Source organism: Bacillus rossius, chromosome 2 (assembly GCF_032445375.1).
Source record: "Bacillus rossius redtenbacheri isolate Brsri chromosome 2, Brsri_v3, whole genome shotgun sequence".
Taxonomy (NCBI): Eukaryota; Metazoa; Arthropoda; class Insecta; order Phasmatodea; family Bacillidae; genus Bacillus; species Bacillus rossius.
The window spans coordinates 91,458,583-91,476,687 of record NC_086331.1 but is presented as its reverse complement, the minus strand read 5'-3'; the positions used below and the strand labels follow the sequence as shown (position 1 = coordinate 91,476,687).

Genomic DNA, 18,105 nt, shown 5'->3' with positions numbered 1-18,105 from the left:
ATCCCCCCGACCCCCCGTCTTAGTAAGAGGGTAATTGGTGTACATGACATCAAAATCATTATTTGTCCCCCCCAACTTTATGAACACAGCTACGCCAATGGCACTGGATGGCTTGAGTGGTGTGCTGAAAGTAGTCATGTGCCTGAACTAAACACAGACAACGCTATAAAGTGGTCTGGAAATCCTTTCGCTAAAAATACACGGCTTTGATATAAACGTACCATAATTAGACTGAGGTGTACCGTAGTTTCGGGGGAGGCACCAATGCAGCGCCGGGGGAGAGCGGCGGCGTGCCAGCCGCCAGTCAGTCACCCGGCATCACGCGCCGGCTACGATGGCGAGCTCGGCGCTGCCCCGGCTGAGCGCGCGCTACGTCGGCTGCCTGTGCGCCGAAGCCAGCAGGCTGCAGTGGGCGGGCGTCGCGAGGCGACACCGGTCGTCGCGCCAGCTCTCGCCGGCTCGCGCGCGCCTGCCGCAGGTGGGTGGCGCTATCTGTCGCGTGGGACCGTAACTGCTAGCGGGAGGTTCGGCTTACTAACTACTTGACTAATTGCTTAGCCGTGCAAAAACACTTAATGCTGTTTTCTAATAAAAATGAAAATGAATAGGGGATGCAAAATATCTGGTATTCCAAAAGATAAAGTGAATTAATTTCCACTGTTTTTTTTTTGCCTGAAAGTAACTTATGAATTACTTCTCACAATCATTATAGCCATGTTCAAATTATATTATGAAAGCTACTATCTAGCGGTTGTGTCCAAAACTACTTCAAAAAAAGCATGTCTCAGTCTCGGCAAGTGAGAGTTTCTCCTCCACGTGGGTGGCCGGCGCCCCAGCTGCCGCTGGAAGGGTGCTCGCTAAGGCCGGTCTAACACCATGCGTTTCTTCCGCAGAGTTTCTTGGATGAATATTCCCTCAGCTGCTTTTCCTAGATTGCATATCGAAGAGCTCTCAAGAATGCATTTAGTTCATTGATTCAAATCAAGCATGTAAACAATTTTCTAGAAGAAATCACAGTAGAAACTTGCAACCGCATAGCGCGACGACACCCGCCTAACGCGTCATGCCCGAGTGGCGTAGGTGGTGGGTTGGATCTCAAAACTCGTTTTGGCTAACATTCACGAGCACTGAGTCAGTTACCAAGCAGTTTGGAGCCCACTATAATCTTGGAGGTCCCTTCGCCTTAAGGCAGCGCCTACCCAGGCACACTTGCGGTGTGCAGAGCTTCAGGAGACACCACGTGGTTTGAAAACTGTTCTAGATATCTTAATAGCGTTGTTTACGAAAGCACTCAAGAATACTCTGAGAGCGGATTAGTAGTCCTGTCCCCGTATTTATTTTTAAACTGTATTTTTAGAAGAATGAAAATAGCGAAAAACGTGTCTTTTTAAAATAATTTATATGCATGGAAATTCCGGTACAGTTTATTGAAATCACTCAATGGACTTACAATACTACTTTATCTTAATTTCTCCGCCACATAATATCATAGTTGCCCTATGCACGACGTGAAGACAGCGCGCCAGTCCAGAGCCTTGCGTTTGGAGGCGATGCGGTCCTAGAAGCACAAGCGAGCGTTGCCCTTATAATCGCAGATGCACTCCTAACCAGGACCGCACGACGTTAAAACCCTATCAGAGTCAAGGAGGCTTCTCCTCTGGGGTTAGATTTTTGGCGGGATCAAACCCAGATTCATGCGAGTGGCAAACATGGCGCATGTTGCCATGAACCGGTGGGTTTCCTCGTGGTACTCCCGTTCCACCTACCGTTCAGTCAGTGCTCCATTCTGATAGCATCGTCCCTCGCCGGCTTTTGATGGCGTCGAAGTCGCATATCCGCAAATCTCTCGTACATTCTTGTTTTTACCACGGCCAAGGGCGGTGGACGGCCATCGTCGCCCGGCAGCTCTGCAGAGCCCCTGGACCACGAGGTTGTCGACAACGACGCAGCGCACCTTGCATGAGCAACAGGTCTCGGCGAGACCACAGCTGCGCACTGGCTCGAAGCTCGGGTCGCCGAGGTTCACCCGATCCTTAAATATTGCGGAAAACATTGTGGCTGATGAAAGTTTTTTAAGGACTATTCATAAGTGGGTAGTTATCTAGCAGAGGAGCGCATTCTAATAAAAGCAAACCAAAATTAAAAAATGAATTTCTGTACTTCTTTACAAATTTTATATTTATTCAGTAAAACGGCATTGCAATATTTCAAGTTCTTTACCAGAAATTTACCTTTTTAATGGATGATTAGGTTAGGTTTGGATACAATGAAAATTTTATAAATTTGTGTGAACGGTCTGTTAGGTTATAGGTTCACTACAATTAAAATACTGTAAAAAAACGTGTGAACGATTTGTTCACAATAATAAGGTGTTCGTTGCGAATTAAAACGTTTATTAATGTCACTGACCTTATCCAATTAACCTATACATTTTTTGCAAGAATCAGCCACGCGTGTGAAAAATAACCTAGGAAACATACATAATGCAATCAAACTAACATCACTAATACGAAATACGAAGAGACATTAAATAACTGACCTTCGCAACGACTACAGCCGCTCACAACATTCGAACGTTTAGATTCAGATGTTCAACTTGACAGGTATAATATAATAACGGAAGTAGTATAGAAAAGGGGTTCCGGAAACAGGCTTCAGGCTGAGGTGCCGAGGTGCCGACCGTCATCTTGGATTGTGACGTCACGGCGGCCATCTTGGATGGATGTGACCCTGACCTTTGACCTTGACCTTGAATTTGACCTTCAAAATGTGTCAAAATTGGGCAAAATTTGCCCAAAATTCCTCAAAATTTCCATTTTTGTGGAAAAAAATTCTACCAAAAAATCTGAAAAAATTAAAAAAATAAAAAATTTCTCTTTTCGAGGGAAAAATTCCCGTTTCGAGGGAAAATTTCCCGTTTTTAGACCTTAAAAATCCCGGTGGCTAGAAATGTCCTAGAAGAGGCTTAAGCATCCTTAACTCAAGCCTCAATTAAGACTCTATCAGGTTGTGACCTTGACCTTTGACCTTGACCTTGACCCCGACGGCCATTTTGGATCCGCCATCTTGGATCCGCCATTTTGGATGACGTCATTTTGTTTTCTCGAACATTCCGGCGATGTGTTATCCGCCATTTTGAATGATGACGTCACCGTTGCATTTTCCGTTACGGCCGCCGTCTTTAACTTTTTTATTTATTATCCGTTTTTATTGAATTTGTTTTTAAAAATTATAAAAAAACTCAAATAAAAAAATTTTAATAAAATATTTATAAAAACATACATTAACGACACGAAGCTCGGAGTCCTCGGTTCGAACCCGACGAGTGCAAAAAAATAAAAATGACGACCGATCCTTCCTCAATGGTGACTGCAGGCAGACTGCTCCCCCCACCACTTTTTATCATTCAAATATATATCGTCAGGTAACATGACGTCATGTCCGCCATCTTGTCTTCGATGCTGGAGACCGCCATCTTGTTTTCGTCGGCGAGAGTGCGCTGATGACATGTTAGTTTAGTTCTTATCCGCTAGAGTGCAGTAATCAATTATTGCTGTGACACCCGCCATCTTGTCATTTGGCCGCCATCTGGGAATCGTGTAATTTTTTAGCTAGGAATTTGGGAAAAATTCCAAAATTCATTAAATAAATCACTCATTAATTTACCTATTGAATAGTTACTTGGTTCGATCTAGGATGATGCAAAAAATTTAAATATAACATCAATTTAACATAATAGTAACAGGTTCGAGTAATTAAACACCGCAAGTTCTTTTACAAACATAATATTTATTACATAATTTCTATTCTACTACAGGATCACTTACGAAAGCTAGCAAATTTATAATAATTTAGTTCCGCAGCGGTGTGAATTGAATAATTCTTAGCTCTAATCGGTTTATACTAGACAGAGTCCAGCCAGAACCTTTACAGACATATCCCCTCCTCTTCTTGACAGAGTTTCTGGATACCGTTTTTAACAGTTTGCTTCACATCGTTAGAACTGTAAATTACTGCAGCCGATGTCTTGAATGCACATTTCTTCACTTCGTCATCGAACGGATATGGCTTTCCATATATACAGTCCAACCACAAGTTATATTTCAAAGGTCCGTTTGTTGCTACATCATCAGTAAGCTGATTGATTATCTTCTGTCTGATATCGTCAAGAAAATTACAAATGTCTTTCGACTCACCGAACGTATTTAGATAATAGTAGTCTTTCAACGTTCCACGAAATGCAGACTGCGCCAAGTAGAAGCCATTATCGTTCACTTGTAATGCTCCGAACACAGTCTTAGGTTTAGTTCCATGTTCAGACGTCATACCAATCGGTTGCTGGGCATCTGTTTTCTTGCTTGTACGCTCACGAGCCTTCAACCTAAACCGAGGAGTCGAAATGTCGGCAGGTAGTTCAGCAGGAGCACGGACTTCACCTTTACAGTTTTTCGCATGTCGTCGCAAATTATCAATTCGAGTAAACCATTCATGACACTCATCACAGCGAAACTTCATGCGAGAAGGATTCTTCTTGCATTTGCTCCTCTCATGTCTTCGTGCATCATGAGCAAATGCGAACGTCATATCACAGTAGCTGCAAGGATACCGGGGTGATGAAGACGAACCTTTCAGACCCGATCCAGATACTGACGTTGCAGCAGTTGCACCATCTCCAGACATACTCTTATGCACATCAATGCACCGTTGTTGTATAGAAACCTTTACTTTCTGCCGAACAGCAGGACCTTTGCATCTCTTCATGTGCGTTTTCATATTATCTTGTCTTGCAAATTGCCTGTGACATTTCTTACAACCAATCATTTTGCGATAAAGGTTCTTGGCACATTCTCTATTCTCATGTCGTCGAGCATTGCTGTTGTTTGAGAAAATCTTGTCGCAGTAACAGCACCGGTGTTCGCTAGTTGTTGAATCATCACCCATTGAAGTCTCCATTGATGGCGAAACAGCATCCGTTGAGGTTTCCTGTACAGCCAGCACTACCAGCATTAAAGTCTCTTCTGCTGGTGGTATCACATCTGTTGAAATCTCCTCCAATGTTGACGTCGTCGTTGTCAACGGGATCTGCACCTTCTCCATCATAGCTGTCGTCAAGGTTCCCGTAGTCGACGGTACAACCTCCATCGAGTTCGAAGTTAAAGATGGTAAAGATGCCATCGAGGTCTCAAGAACAGCTAATTGACACGACTTATGCACCAGAAGAAACAAACTAGACGATCCTTACACCGCCGACGTCAGTAACAAACTGAGCGACCTGCTGTCTAGGACTCGCTTATATACATGCACCGTATGGAATAATACGCTAGTCAAATCAAAAACCATTTACAATAATACTAGAGTCAAAACAACATTAAAAATAGAAGGACCATCAACGAAAAGGCAGCACATTTGGAAGCACCGACAACGAAAAGGCAGCACATTTGGAAGCACCGACAACGAAAAGGCAGCACATTTGGAAGCACCGACACCGAAAAGGCAGCACATTTGGAAGCACCGACAACGAAAAGGCAGCACATTTGGAAGCACCAACAACGAAAAGGCAGCACATTTGGAAGCACCGACAACGAAAAGGCAGCACATTTGGAAGCACCGACGACTAAAAGGCAGCACATTTGGAAGCACCGACAACGAAAAGGCAGCACATTTGGAAGCACCGACAACGAAAAGGCAGCACATTTGGAAGCACCGACAACGAAAAGGCAGCACATTTGGAAGCACCGACAATGACTGTAGGAGCCAATGACTGTAGGAGCCAATGACTGAAAGGAATCAATGAATAATGGAGCCAATGAATATTGGAGCCAATGAATATTGGAGCCAATGACAAATGTGTGGCCTTTTTGATGATGGTGCTGCCTTTTCGTTGTCGGTGCTTCCAAATGCGCTGCCTTTTAGTCGTCGGTGCTTCCAAATGTGCTGCCTTTTCGTTGTCGGTGCTTCCAAATGTGCTGCCTTATCGTTGTCGGTGCTTCCAAATGTGCTGCATTTTCGTTGTCGGTGCTTCCAAATGTGCTGCCTTTTCGGTGTCGGTGCTTCCAAATGTGCTGCCTTTTCGTTGTCGGTGCTTCCAAATGTGCTGCCTTTTCGTTGTCGGTGCTTCCAAATGTGCTGCCTTTTCGTTGTCGGTGCTTCCAAATGTGCTGCCTTTTCGTTTATGGTCCTTCTATTTTTAATGTTGTTTTGACTCTAGTATTATTGTAAATGGTTTTTGATTTGACTAGCGTATTATTCCATACGGTGCATGTATATAAGCGAGTCCTAGACAGCAGGTCGCTCAGTTTGTTACTGACGTCGGCGGTGTAAGGATCGTCTAGTTTGTTTCTTCTGGTGCATAAGTCGTGTCAATTAGCTGTTCTTGAGACCTCGATGGCATCTTTACCGTCTTTAACTTCGAACTCGATGGAGGTTGTACCGTCGACTACGGGAACCTTGACGACAGCTATGATGGAGAAGGTGCAGATCCCGTTGACAACGACGACGTCAACATTGGAGGAGATTTCAACAGATGTGATACCACCAGCAGAAGAGACTTAAATGCCGGTAGTGCTGGCTGTACAGGAAACCTCAACGGATGCTGTTTCGCCATCAATGGAGACTTCAATGGGTGATGATTCAACAACTAGCGAACACCGGTGCTGTTACTGCGACAAGATTTTCTCAAACAACAGCAATGCTCGACGACATGAGAATAGAGAATGTGCCAAGAACCTTTATCGCAAAATGATTGGTTGTAAGAAATGTCACAGGCAATTTGCAAGACAAGATAATATGAAAACGCACATGAAGAGATGCAAAGGTCCTGCTGTTCGGCAGAAAGTAAAGGTTTCTATACAACAACGGTGCATTGATGTGCATAAGAGTATGTCTGGAGATGGTGCAACTGCTGCAACGTCAGTATCTGGATCGGGTCTGAAAGGTTCGTCTTCATCACCCCGGTATCCTTGCAGCTACTGTGATATGACGTTCGCATTTGCTCATGATGCACGAAGACATGAGAGGAGCAAATGCAAGAAGAATCCTTCTCGCATGAAGTTTCGCTGTGATGAGTGTCATGAATGGTTTACTCGAATTGATAATTTGCGACGACATGCGAAAAACTGTAAAGGTGAAGTCCGTGCTCCTGCTGAACTACCTGCCGACATTTCGACTCCTCGGTTTAGGTTGAAGGCTCGTGAGCGTACAAGCAAGAAAACAGATGCCCAGCAACCGATTGGTATGACGTCTGAACATGGAACTAAACCTAAGACTGTGTTCGGAGCATTACAAGTGAACGATAATGGCTTCTACTTGGCGCAGTCTGCATTTCGTGGAACGTTGAAAGACTACTATTATCTAAATACGTTCGGTGAGTCGAAAGACATTTGTAATTTTCTTGACGATATCAGACAGAAGATAATCAATCAGCTTACTGATGATGTAGCAACAAACGGACCTTTGAAATATAACTTGTGGTTGGACTGTATATATGGAAAGCCATATCCGTTCGATGACGAAGTGAAGAAGTGTGCATTCAAGACATCGGCTGCAGTAATTTACAGTTCTAACGATGTGAAGCAAACTGTTAAAAACGGTATCCAGAAACTCTGTCAAGAAGAGGAGGACTATGTCTGTAAAGGTTCTGGCTGGACTCTGTCTAGTATAAACCGATTAGAGCTAAGAATTAGTCATTTCACACCGCTGCGGAACTAAATTATTATAAATTTGCTAGCTTTCGTAAGTGATCCTGTAGTAGAATAGAAATTATGTAATAAATATTATGTTTGTAAAAGAACTTGCGGTGTTTAATTACTCGAACCTGTTACTATTATGTTAAATTGATGTTATATTTAAATTTTTTGCATCATCCTAGATCGAACCAAGTAACTATTCAATAGGTAAATTAATGAGTGATTTATTTAATGAATTTTGGAATTTTTCCCAAATTCCTAGCTAAAAAATTACACGATTCCCAGATGGCGGCCAAATGACAAGATGGCGGGTGTCACAGCAATAATTGATTACTGCACTCTAGCGGATAAGAACTAAACTAACATGTCATCAGCGCACTCTCGCCGACGAAAACAAGATGGCGGTCTCCAGCATCGAAGACAAGATGGCGGACATGACGTCATGTTACCTGACGATATATATGAATGATAAAAAGTGGTGGGGGGAGCAGTCTGCCTGCAGTCACCATTGAGGAAGGATCGGTCGTCATTTTTATTTTTTTGCACTCGTCGGGTTCGAACCGAGGACTCCGAGCTTCGTGTCGTTAATGTATGTTTTTATAAATATTTTATTAAAATTTTATTATTTGAATTTTTTTATAATTTTTAAAAAAAATTCAATAAAAACGGATAATAAATAAAAAAGTTAAAGACGGCGGCCGTAACGGAAAATGCAACGGTGACGTCATCATTCAAAATGGCGGATAACATATCGCCGGAATGTTCGAGAAAACAAAATGACGTCATCCAAAATGGCGGATCCAAGATGGCGGATCCAAAATGGCCGTCGGGGTCAAGGTCAAGGTCAAAGGTTAAGGTCACAACCTGATAGCGTCTTAACTGAGGCTTGAGTTAAGGATGCTTAAGCCTCTTCTAGGACATTTCTAGCCACCGGGATTTTTAAGGTCTAAAAACGGGAAATTTTCCCTCGAAACGGGAATTTTTCCCTCGAAAAGAGAAATTTTTTATTTTTTTAATTTTTTCAGATTTTTTGGTAGAATTTTTTTCCACAAAAATGGAAATTTTGAGGAATTTTGGGCAAATTTTGCCCAATTTTGACACATTTTGAAGGTCAAATTCAAGGTCAAGGTCAAAGGTCAGGGTCACATCCATCCAAGATGGCCACCGTGACGTCACAATCCAAGATGACGGTCGGCACCTCGGCACCTCAGCCTGAAGCCTGTTTCCGGAACCCCTTTTCTATACTACTAACGGACATGTTCCTTGAAAAAGATTCTGTCTCGGGTAATGAAATTGTACCAATAAAAATACCTTTGCGGGTTTACAGAACGATTAGATAAAATCTCTATACGTACAAAAATGCATTTTAGGATTTTTATTTGTTCCTTTCAGGTCGTTACTCTCATAAATAATTACCCATATTATTATAGGTTGGTTCCTCCGGAAACCGGGTGCAGGGTGTGGTGTCTGTGTCGGAGTCCGCCATCTTAAATTCTGACATCACGGCGGCCATCGTGGTGTCAATTTTCCTAAAAATCCCATAAAAATGACTCAAAATTCCTTAAATTTCCTAGAAATTTCCATTTTTCGAGGGAAAAAAAATCCCGTTTTGAGGAAAAATTTCAAGTTTTATTTCTCAAAAATTCAAAAATTCGAAATACGGAATGCCTCAAAAAACTTTTGTCTTAGAAAAAACGAACATTCAAAAAGTGGCTTAAGATTCATAGAAGCAAGACGTCCTAAACTGCCGAGGTTATGACCTAAACTTTTACTGTAAACATGAATTTTTTAAAATTTTTAACCAATAAATTCCGAAAAAAGTTCCTAAAAATATATTAAAAAAATTGTTTAGTTAATAAATCCATCCCAGTCCTCGGTTAGATTACTACGAGGTAAACATGTAATATATTAATAAAAAATAAAAAAATTATTTTATTTAAATTTACATAAAACCTTTGCTTATGTCACACCCGCTATCTATGATACCAATACCATTCACTACATTGTCGGCCATCTTGGCCGACATCTTGAAAACAATTAATCTTTAAGCAAGAAAATAAGGAAAAAATTAAAAAATTAATGAAAAATTTCATTTGATTACAATTTTGATAAAAAAAGTCGTACTTATGTCACGGAGTCTTCGATTCGAACACGGCGAGGTCAATCGATTAAAATTGGTGACGGATACTTCCTCCACAGAATCCACCGGCTGACTGACCTCCTACCACTAATTAAAAGGCAGATGTTACATCAGCCAGTGTGATGTAATGGCGCCATCTTGTTTTCGTCTGTCAGAAGCCGCCATATTGGATCCGACATATTGTTTTCGTCTGTTATAGGGTGCTATCGCCATATTAGGTTAATGTTTACCCATTAGAGAGCAGGAATCATTTATTTCCCGAACGTTCGCCATCTTGTCGGGCGTCTTCACCACCATCTTGGAAATCAGTAATTTTGAAGTTAGGAATTTGGAAAAAAATCCAAAATTCATAAAAAAAAATTGCCTGTTAAAAATGATGGATTCGATCGACTCTGTTCAATCCTTGACTTATGGAAAAGATGGTTTAACTAAAATTATCAAAACAAAATTACAAGTGTAATTAATAAAAAAACACAAAATCACAAAGAAAAAATATTGTGTAAATTCTACTCTATTCTAAGAACACTTGTGAAAGATAGATATCTCATAACGATTTAGTTCTGCATTGGTTTAAACTAAATAATTCTCAGCTCCAATCAGTTTACTGAACACGGAGATCAGCAAGATCCTTTACTGACATAGGCCTAGTCTTCATCTTCACGACAGTTTCTCGATAATGTGTTTAATAGACTCTTCAACGTCGTGTGACATGTAAATAGCAGTGTTCATAGTCTTGAAAGCGCACTTCTTTTCTTGGTCCTCAAACGGACACGGTTTTCCATATACGCAACTCAACTACAAGTTATGTTTTAAAGGTTCGTACATTGCTACTTTTCAGTAAGCTGATTGATAATGTTCTGCTTGATACATAAAGAAAAGTAGCTACAAAGGTCTTTCAACTCATTAAGTGTATTTAAATAGTAGTAGTCTTTCAGCATTCCTCGAAAAGCAGAATTCACCAAGTGGAAATCACTATAATTTACCACTGAGCACAGTCTTGTGTTAAGTTTCATGCCCATGCGTCATCGCAAACGCTTGCTGCCCATCTGCTTGTGAGCTAATACGCATACGAGTCACCATTGGATTTTGAAGATTAGATGTCCCAACGTATCTCTGATATCAAAAATATCCTAACCTACCGGCTTGCGTGGTGGGGGTGGCCATCCAGAAGGGTAGAAAATAGAATATATATACGAGTGCGTCAGGTATTCATATATTCGGAGGGGATGTTAAGTGAACCCTAAAAATACTCCCATTCAAAATACTGACGATTCGGAAGTGACGCAAGCTCGTAACAAATTTTTTAAAATGCAAAAAAACATTAACACATCGCCATATTGAAATACTCAAGCGTGTCAGATTTTTATACAGATGGTTCAGCTTGATTTTCCAGTCGTGCTAGCCTAAAATCTGACGATTATTTGGAGGGGAATTCTTAATCTGACTGCTAGAAATTTTTTAATGATTTTTTTCTTTTCAGTAACCATGAAATGTGACAAATAAAAGCACGAAAAACTAAGTAGATATTAATAATTTATTTTAAAAAATTTTAAATAAAATATTATTGTTGAAAAAAAATATATATAATTTTTTTTTTCAATCGTCATCGTCATCCGAGGAATTATCGTCGTACTGCAAATCTACTGATTCAATTGGGTCGTCGATATTAACTGCGGTTTCCATATTTGTAACAAGAAATCGTTATAACACTTAACAATATTTTATTTATTCTTTGAAAAGCGTTTTATTAAAGTATTGAAAAGAAATATACCTAAATCAAAAGTATCTCCTAGAATAAATGGTGTTATGACAACATCTTCACAGGATTCTGGTAGGTGATTACCATCGAACCAGGGGCGAGAGAGTCAGAGATAGGGAAAAAGTGAAAGTGAAAGAGAGGCGTGGAGTGGGGCTCTAATGAATTACACACATGTGTCCTGACATTTATTGACCCTTAGATTAAACTATATATAATTATTCAGTGAGTAGACTCACTATTGATTAATATGTGTCTGACCATGTGCCTGACCACGTCCTGCGGCGCAAATAAGCAACATTGGACTAGCCGATGATTGACATGCCCAGGCTGGCAGCACAATGAGTCGGCACACACGACCGCGGCAGCTGGGGAAACCTGGGCGTTGCGGTCGTATAATTATAATATAATTATTACTCAACTATTCGGCTGGCTGGCAGCCTGGCGGGAAACGACTAAAGTCGCCCTCAAAACAACCAGTGCCACCAAAACCAAATGCGGACAAAATGTCCAAGCTCCCGCCCATTTGCATAGTAGCCTTTCTACTCTGTCCAACTCTTCTTCCAGAACCATCCTTCTGTTCCTGTAACCAACCTGCTTGTAATTAATGCATGAAATTTTGCATCCCGCATGTCAGTGCACAGGGTTTTCCCTGTGTCTATGCAGGTTTTACCTGGGCCCAACTTATCTAGTTTTAACTTAGAATAGTCAGTGAGGGGAGTTAGTCATGGCTAAAACTTTGCCATGGCTGGCCAATCCCCTCCTAGCATATGATGCATGCTTCCTCTCCTGCATGGTTCATAACCTGTATGCCTATAGCGTATAGGCTTCGGCCTGAGACGCACTTAGAGTCTTCCCTACCCAGACCCCTCCCAAACACACTTAGTTATTAGTTAGGTTAGGAAAAAAAACTAAAAAAAACTAAAGGGCGTCAGTCATGGCTAAAACGGTGCCATGGCTGGCCAATAAACCCCAATAAGCACATGATGCACGCGCCCTTTTCTGCATGGTTTATACCCCGCATGGTAGAGTGTGTAGGTTTCGCCCTGAGACACGATTAGGTCTTCCCCTAACCTGGACACCCCCTTACACACTCTGATTTACTTAGGCCAGGAAAAAAAACAACAATGTTTCACGAAAACGCTGCATTAAAATTTGGCCTCGAAATTTCACTCCATCGCGCCCAAAGAAGTTTCACTTCAAAAATACATGGAAAATAACTAACCAACATTATAAAGGCATTCATTCACCTCTTGGTATTTCTTTTTGTCGAGCAGTCATTTGTGTCCAATGGCATTTCTAAATGTTCTTTCTATAACTAAAAAAAAAATGGTTGTATGTAAAGTCGGTTTACGGTCGATAGTTTAACGTGACAACGTCATAACAAAACATTGATGAAATGATTGCATACTTTTATGAATAAAATTGAATCATTTTTATTTTAATAATAAAAGAATAAATACTTGAAATTATACTAGTAATCAAATTTTTAAAATGCAAGAATAATTAACCTGTATTGCCGAAATTGTTGTTGTAATAAGCAATGAAAACGACATTAACTTTTCACTTCACTTTATAAACAGTCGACGAAACAGTTCACGTGTAGATGACTTGTAATTAATTTTAAAAACTGGCGTTTAGCTATAAAGTTTAAATATAATTATGAACAAGTTTTCATATAAATAAACTGTAATCAAATATCTAACATAACCTATTATTACTGCACTCGTCGACAGATGCTACTTTTTTTAATAATAAAAGAATAAATACTTGAAATTATACTAGTATTCAGATTAAATTTCTTACGTACATTTGACGCAGAAATTATTTCATATTACACATTTATAAACAAAGTTTTAAGTTTTCACTTCTGTCGGTGCGGCGCAAGCGTACAATGAGCGTAACGGGACACAGCGTAACGGAACAATGTGCGTAACGGGACACAGCGTAACGGAACAATGTGCGTAACGGGACACTTTTTCGTGCGTGTAGCCGGCGTTCATCGATTTATTAGACGTTGTCACGTCAAAAACACTCCTCTATTTTGTTAAAGTAAAATTTTGCATTATAGTTACTTAAAATAATGTTAAAATGTTTAATTAGAAAGTTAGTGTAATAATTCCACTTTACCCTTATTATAACTCACACAAGAAAGGAATAAAGGTGACACCAACAAGCAAATATACTGTAACATCGCCAGTAATATAGGTCACATAACTGGCCTACAGACTTTGGGCGCAGTGATAAATCACTTGACTTACATTTGGGACGGTCTGAGTTCAATTGCCACGGCAGACATCCTATTTTTTTTCTCACCAAAGTTTCTCTAAATCACGACAGGAAATGCTAGGATTATTTATTTGAAATATTTAATGGCCGATTCCTCGTACAATTTGAATTCATCTGCCTGGTGCTGAGTGTGTTCGCTTCCATTGGCATCGCTGTGAACGATACATAATACCTAAATATATATATATATATAAAATGTCCCCTATGGCCGTTAAACAGATTCATTTTAAGAGCGGACAAATAAAAATTAATTGGGATTTTACCAAATGCGAAATGGCGTGACATTGTATTATTTTGGTGGGAAAATATGTTGCAAATAGACAAGTTTAGGAACATCCACGTTATTCCCTGTTACTTCAAACACCTTTAAGGCTATTCACGCTCACTCGATGGAAAATGCTTGGTTAAAGATTGACTGTTAAATTTCTTGTTTTCCTCACTGAAAGGACTCGCTATTTTTGTCGGCTTTATTAATAGCATTTCAAGGGAACCTCCTGCTAACCACGCAACGATGTCGTAGAATGTTTGAAACACATTTTTGACCGGAAATAGGTTTAATATATCCATAATAAATTCATGAAAATAAAAAAAAATATTTCTAGATTTCGCTGGATACCTACTTTCAAGACATTTATCTCTGATAATCATTGATGTGAAACCCTTCCACAAGGCTAAATTGGGAATTTTCAAACTACTGTAACTTTAAATCCATAGGAATCAGAATCGAAATATGTTAAAAACCTTCCATCGATAAACCTATAGTGCCCTCGCCTACCACCCTTCGCCTAGAGGCGACTGGGCAGTTGATACGTGTGCGTTTGTATCCCTTAGTGGTTCTTTTCAACTGTGGAAGTAATTTGTAATTTTTAAAAATAAGCATTTTAGACCTTGACTCAAAACTTTGAAGGTATATAATGTCTCTAAACACCACTGTAAAAGCAGTCATATCATGCACTATTCACCACCATAAACATATATTCTGAAGGCACGCATAGCTGAGTTATAAGTTAGTGTGTGCATGCGATTCACCAAGAGATCATTCGCTGTATCACTTCGCCTCACACACACACACACACACATATGTCAAATCTTGCCGATTTTCAAGCAAACATTTTAAATTAATTGTACATGAAATATACTAGAAAATGTTTAATGTAACATTAAAAACAATAAATCTTAAGATATTCCTGCTTCTATGAACTCACGTTCATCATCTAGGCTACACATTTGGACGCATATTTAACAAAAATAATATAGGACACATTGGTTGCACATTCAACAAAAAAGATGAACATTGGGACGCAAATTATTTATCTTTGGAAAAACATTTGTACTCACATTACACTAAAAGGACACAAATTTGTACGCACATCCAACGAAAAGGACGCACATTTGAACGCACATTCAAACAAAAAAAATGACGTAAAATTGGAAGCACATTTAAAAAAAAAACGCAAATTAAACGAAATAGGTGTACAGTTTGAAGCACATTCATCTGAAAGGACGCACATTTGGACACACATTCTTTCAAAAGGACGTATATTTAACCGCATATTCAAATAAAAGGACGAATAATTGGACGCACACACACAAAAAAGAATGCACATTTAGACGCATATTCAAATCAATGCAGCACATTCATCAAAAAGCACGCACATTATATAAATCGGACGCACATTAAGATGAGCTTTCGTTATTATGTATAAGCATTAGGTATGCTTCAATAGGTCAAAAAACAAATTGTGGGATGACTGATTTATTATTATTTTATTTACCTCACGCATAAAAAATTTATATAAATCTTTAGACCAACTTACCATTATTTTATTTTATGAATTTCGCTTCTTTCAGAAATTTAAGTGTGAAGGATATCTCATCCGGGCGAGAATAATCACCTGGTACAGATGTCTCACCATGTCAATTAATACACTTCGATCGTTCCACGATACATAATCTATCTCTTCTACTGCTTCCATCTTCTTTAAACCTTTGCTCTTAATATTCAGGAAGTATATATAGTCTTCTGTTTTATCACAAGACAGAATATCACTACAGTAGTATAGGTTGGTTTCTCCGCGGACAGTCTTCTAGCTGTGGATTGGGATTGTCAGGTCGCCATCTTGGATTATGACGTCACAGTGGCCATATTGATGACCTTGTACACGACCTTTGACGTTGACCTTGAACTTGACCTTTGTAATTTGCTGTGACCTTAAAATATGCCAAAATTGGCCAAAATTTGACTAAAATTCGCCAAAATCCAACAAAATTTGCAATTTGTTTTGAAAAAAATTCCGCCAAAATATTTGAAAAAAAAAGTTCCCGTTCCGAGGGAAAATTTCCCGTTTTATTTCTCAAAAATTTAAAAAAAATTCCAAAAAAATTAAAAAATATATAAAATAATTGCTTACTTCAAATGTTTAGTTAATAAATTTCGGTCTTCGGTTTGATCCCGGCGAGAGTAAATATGAAATTTATAATATATTTTTTAAATATTCTTAATTACAATTTTATATAATTTATTAAACTTCTTACGTCACACCCGCCATCTTGAATTATGACATAACAACTGCAATTATCATTACGCCCGCCATCCGAAAAATCCGCAATTTTTACGCTAGAAAATCAGGAAAAATTTTAAATTTCATAAAACAATTTAATTAATAAAATTTTAATAAAAATTCCACCATCTTGAAAAAAGACATCACCATTGCGGATTTCGTTACGGTCACCATCACGGACTTTAAAAAAACATATTTTTCTTTACGCCTGCCATCTTCGTTGTGTACGTCGTCATCGTTTCACGTATTGTTACGGCCGCCATCTGGGATTATAGAACGTATCAATTTTCGTTATGAACGCCATTGAAAACCATTTTTATGCTAAAAAATGGGAAATTGTTTAAAATTAATAAAAAAATAATTAATAAAAATTTTAATAATTTTTTGCCATCTTTGATTATGATGTCACAGCAGCCATATTGAAAATACGTAATTATTATCCAAATATTATGAATTTTTTAAAATTTACAGTAAAATTAATTAAATTTTATAACAATTTCAATTTTAAACGCATTTATATCATGGAAAATAAAAATGACGACAGATTCTTACTTCTTCTGTGGAGGAAGGATCCATAACTGTCTTTTTATTTTTATTTTTGCCCTCACCAGTTTCGAACCAAGGACTCTAAGATGTAAGTGCGTATTTATTACAATTTTATTAAATATTTATTTATTTATTATTTTATAAATTTAAAATTTTTCCCATTAAAATCTGACAATAATACGGCTTTTCATTATGGCGGTCATGATGACATAATCCAAGACGGTGCCCAGTGGGAGATTTGCCCGAACACGTGGTCAAAAATACAAAAACCAATGTTATTTCATACAAACTTCATTATAGGGGTTTTCGAGGTCGCTGATTACGAATTTAATGTTAAAATCAATTAATTAATTGCCGTTCATTTTATAGAGGCTAAAATAACAAAAAATACATATAAGTTGTAGTCTATAATATGCATATTAAATGTTTGTAATTTTATTGAAAATTGCTTATTTAGAAGTTACTTAATAAAAGATAACAGCGAAAATTACTTTTACTTGCATATTTATATTTTCAATACTGTACACATTGCATTATTTGAGTATATTTGACATAATCACTGGATAATCTATTTACAGTAGGCTATTTAAATAGTTAAGAAGCAAGAAACGATAAGGAATACTTAAACTAGTAAGAGAATAGAAAAAGAAATATACACAATTGAAAAATACACAAATACACATTTAAAAGCTACCACAAACTGAAAAACAAAGTTTGTAGGAAGTTCACACTTGTCAAATTATTTTGTTGCTAATGCAAAATTTTGTGCAGACAAATAAGCACTTAAGCATCCCCTCAATAAATATTTTGCCCAGTGAATAACAACAATATAAATTACATTGTGGCAACATTTCGGTATAAACCATATTTTCAATCAGAATCTGTACTGTCAGAATCATCGTGCGTTCCTGATGCTTCAAGGGAATGGGGGCAGTCCAGTAGTTGTATGGCATCTGGCGAGAGTTGCTTCATTTTTTTCTGAGGGAGCTTTCGTACACTAGAAATCATCGGATCTGAAGATACGAGTAACCAACTGAAAACATCTTCCATTGTCTTTATTCTGGAACATTTCCCAGAAAATCCTTCAAGATATCTCTTCATATCCTTATGCCTAGCCTCCTGAGCATC

The 18,105-nt window shown here is 38.6% G+C and overlaps 1 protein-coding gene across 2 annotated transcripts in view; it reads left to right on the top strand.

The window, feature by feature from the left end:
• Window positions 1-308: 308 nt before the first annotated feature.
• LOC134529455 (glutaminase liver isoform, mitochondrial) overlaps window positions 309-18,105 on the top strand; it is a 207,080-nt gene continuing 189,283 nt past the window's right edge. The window contains exon 1 of one of the 2 annotated variants that reach the window (XM_063363571.1): window positions 309-478. In XM_063363571.1, the coding sequence (XP_063219641.1) occupies window positions 335-478 (144 nt within the window). In that variant the 5' untranslated portion in view covers window positions 309-334. The remainder of the gene's footprint in view (window positions 479-18,105) is intronic. The other variant, XM_063363572.1, reaches the window with a different exon arrangement.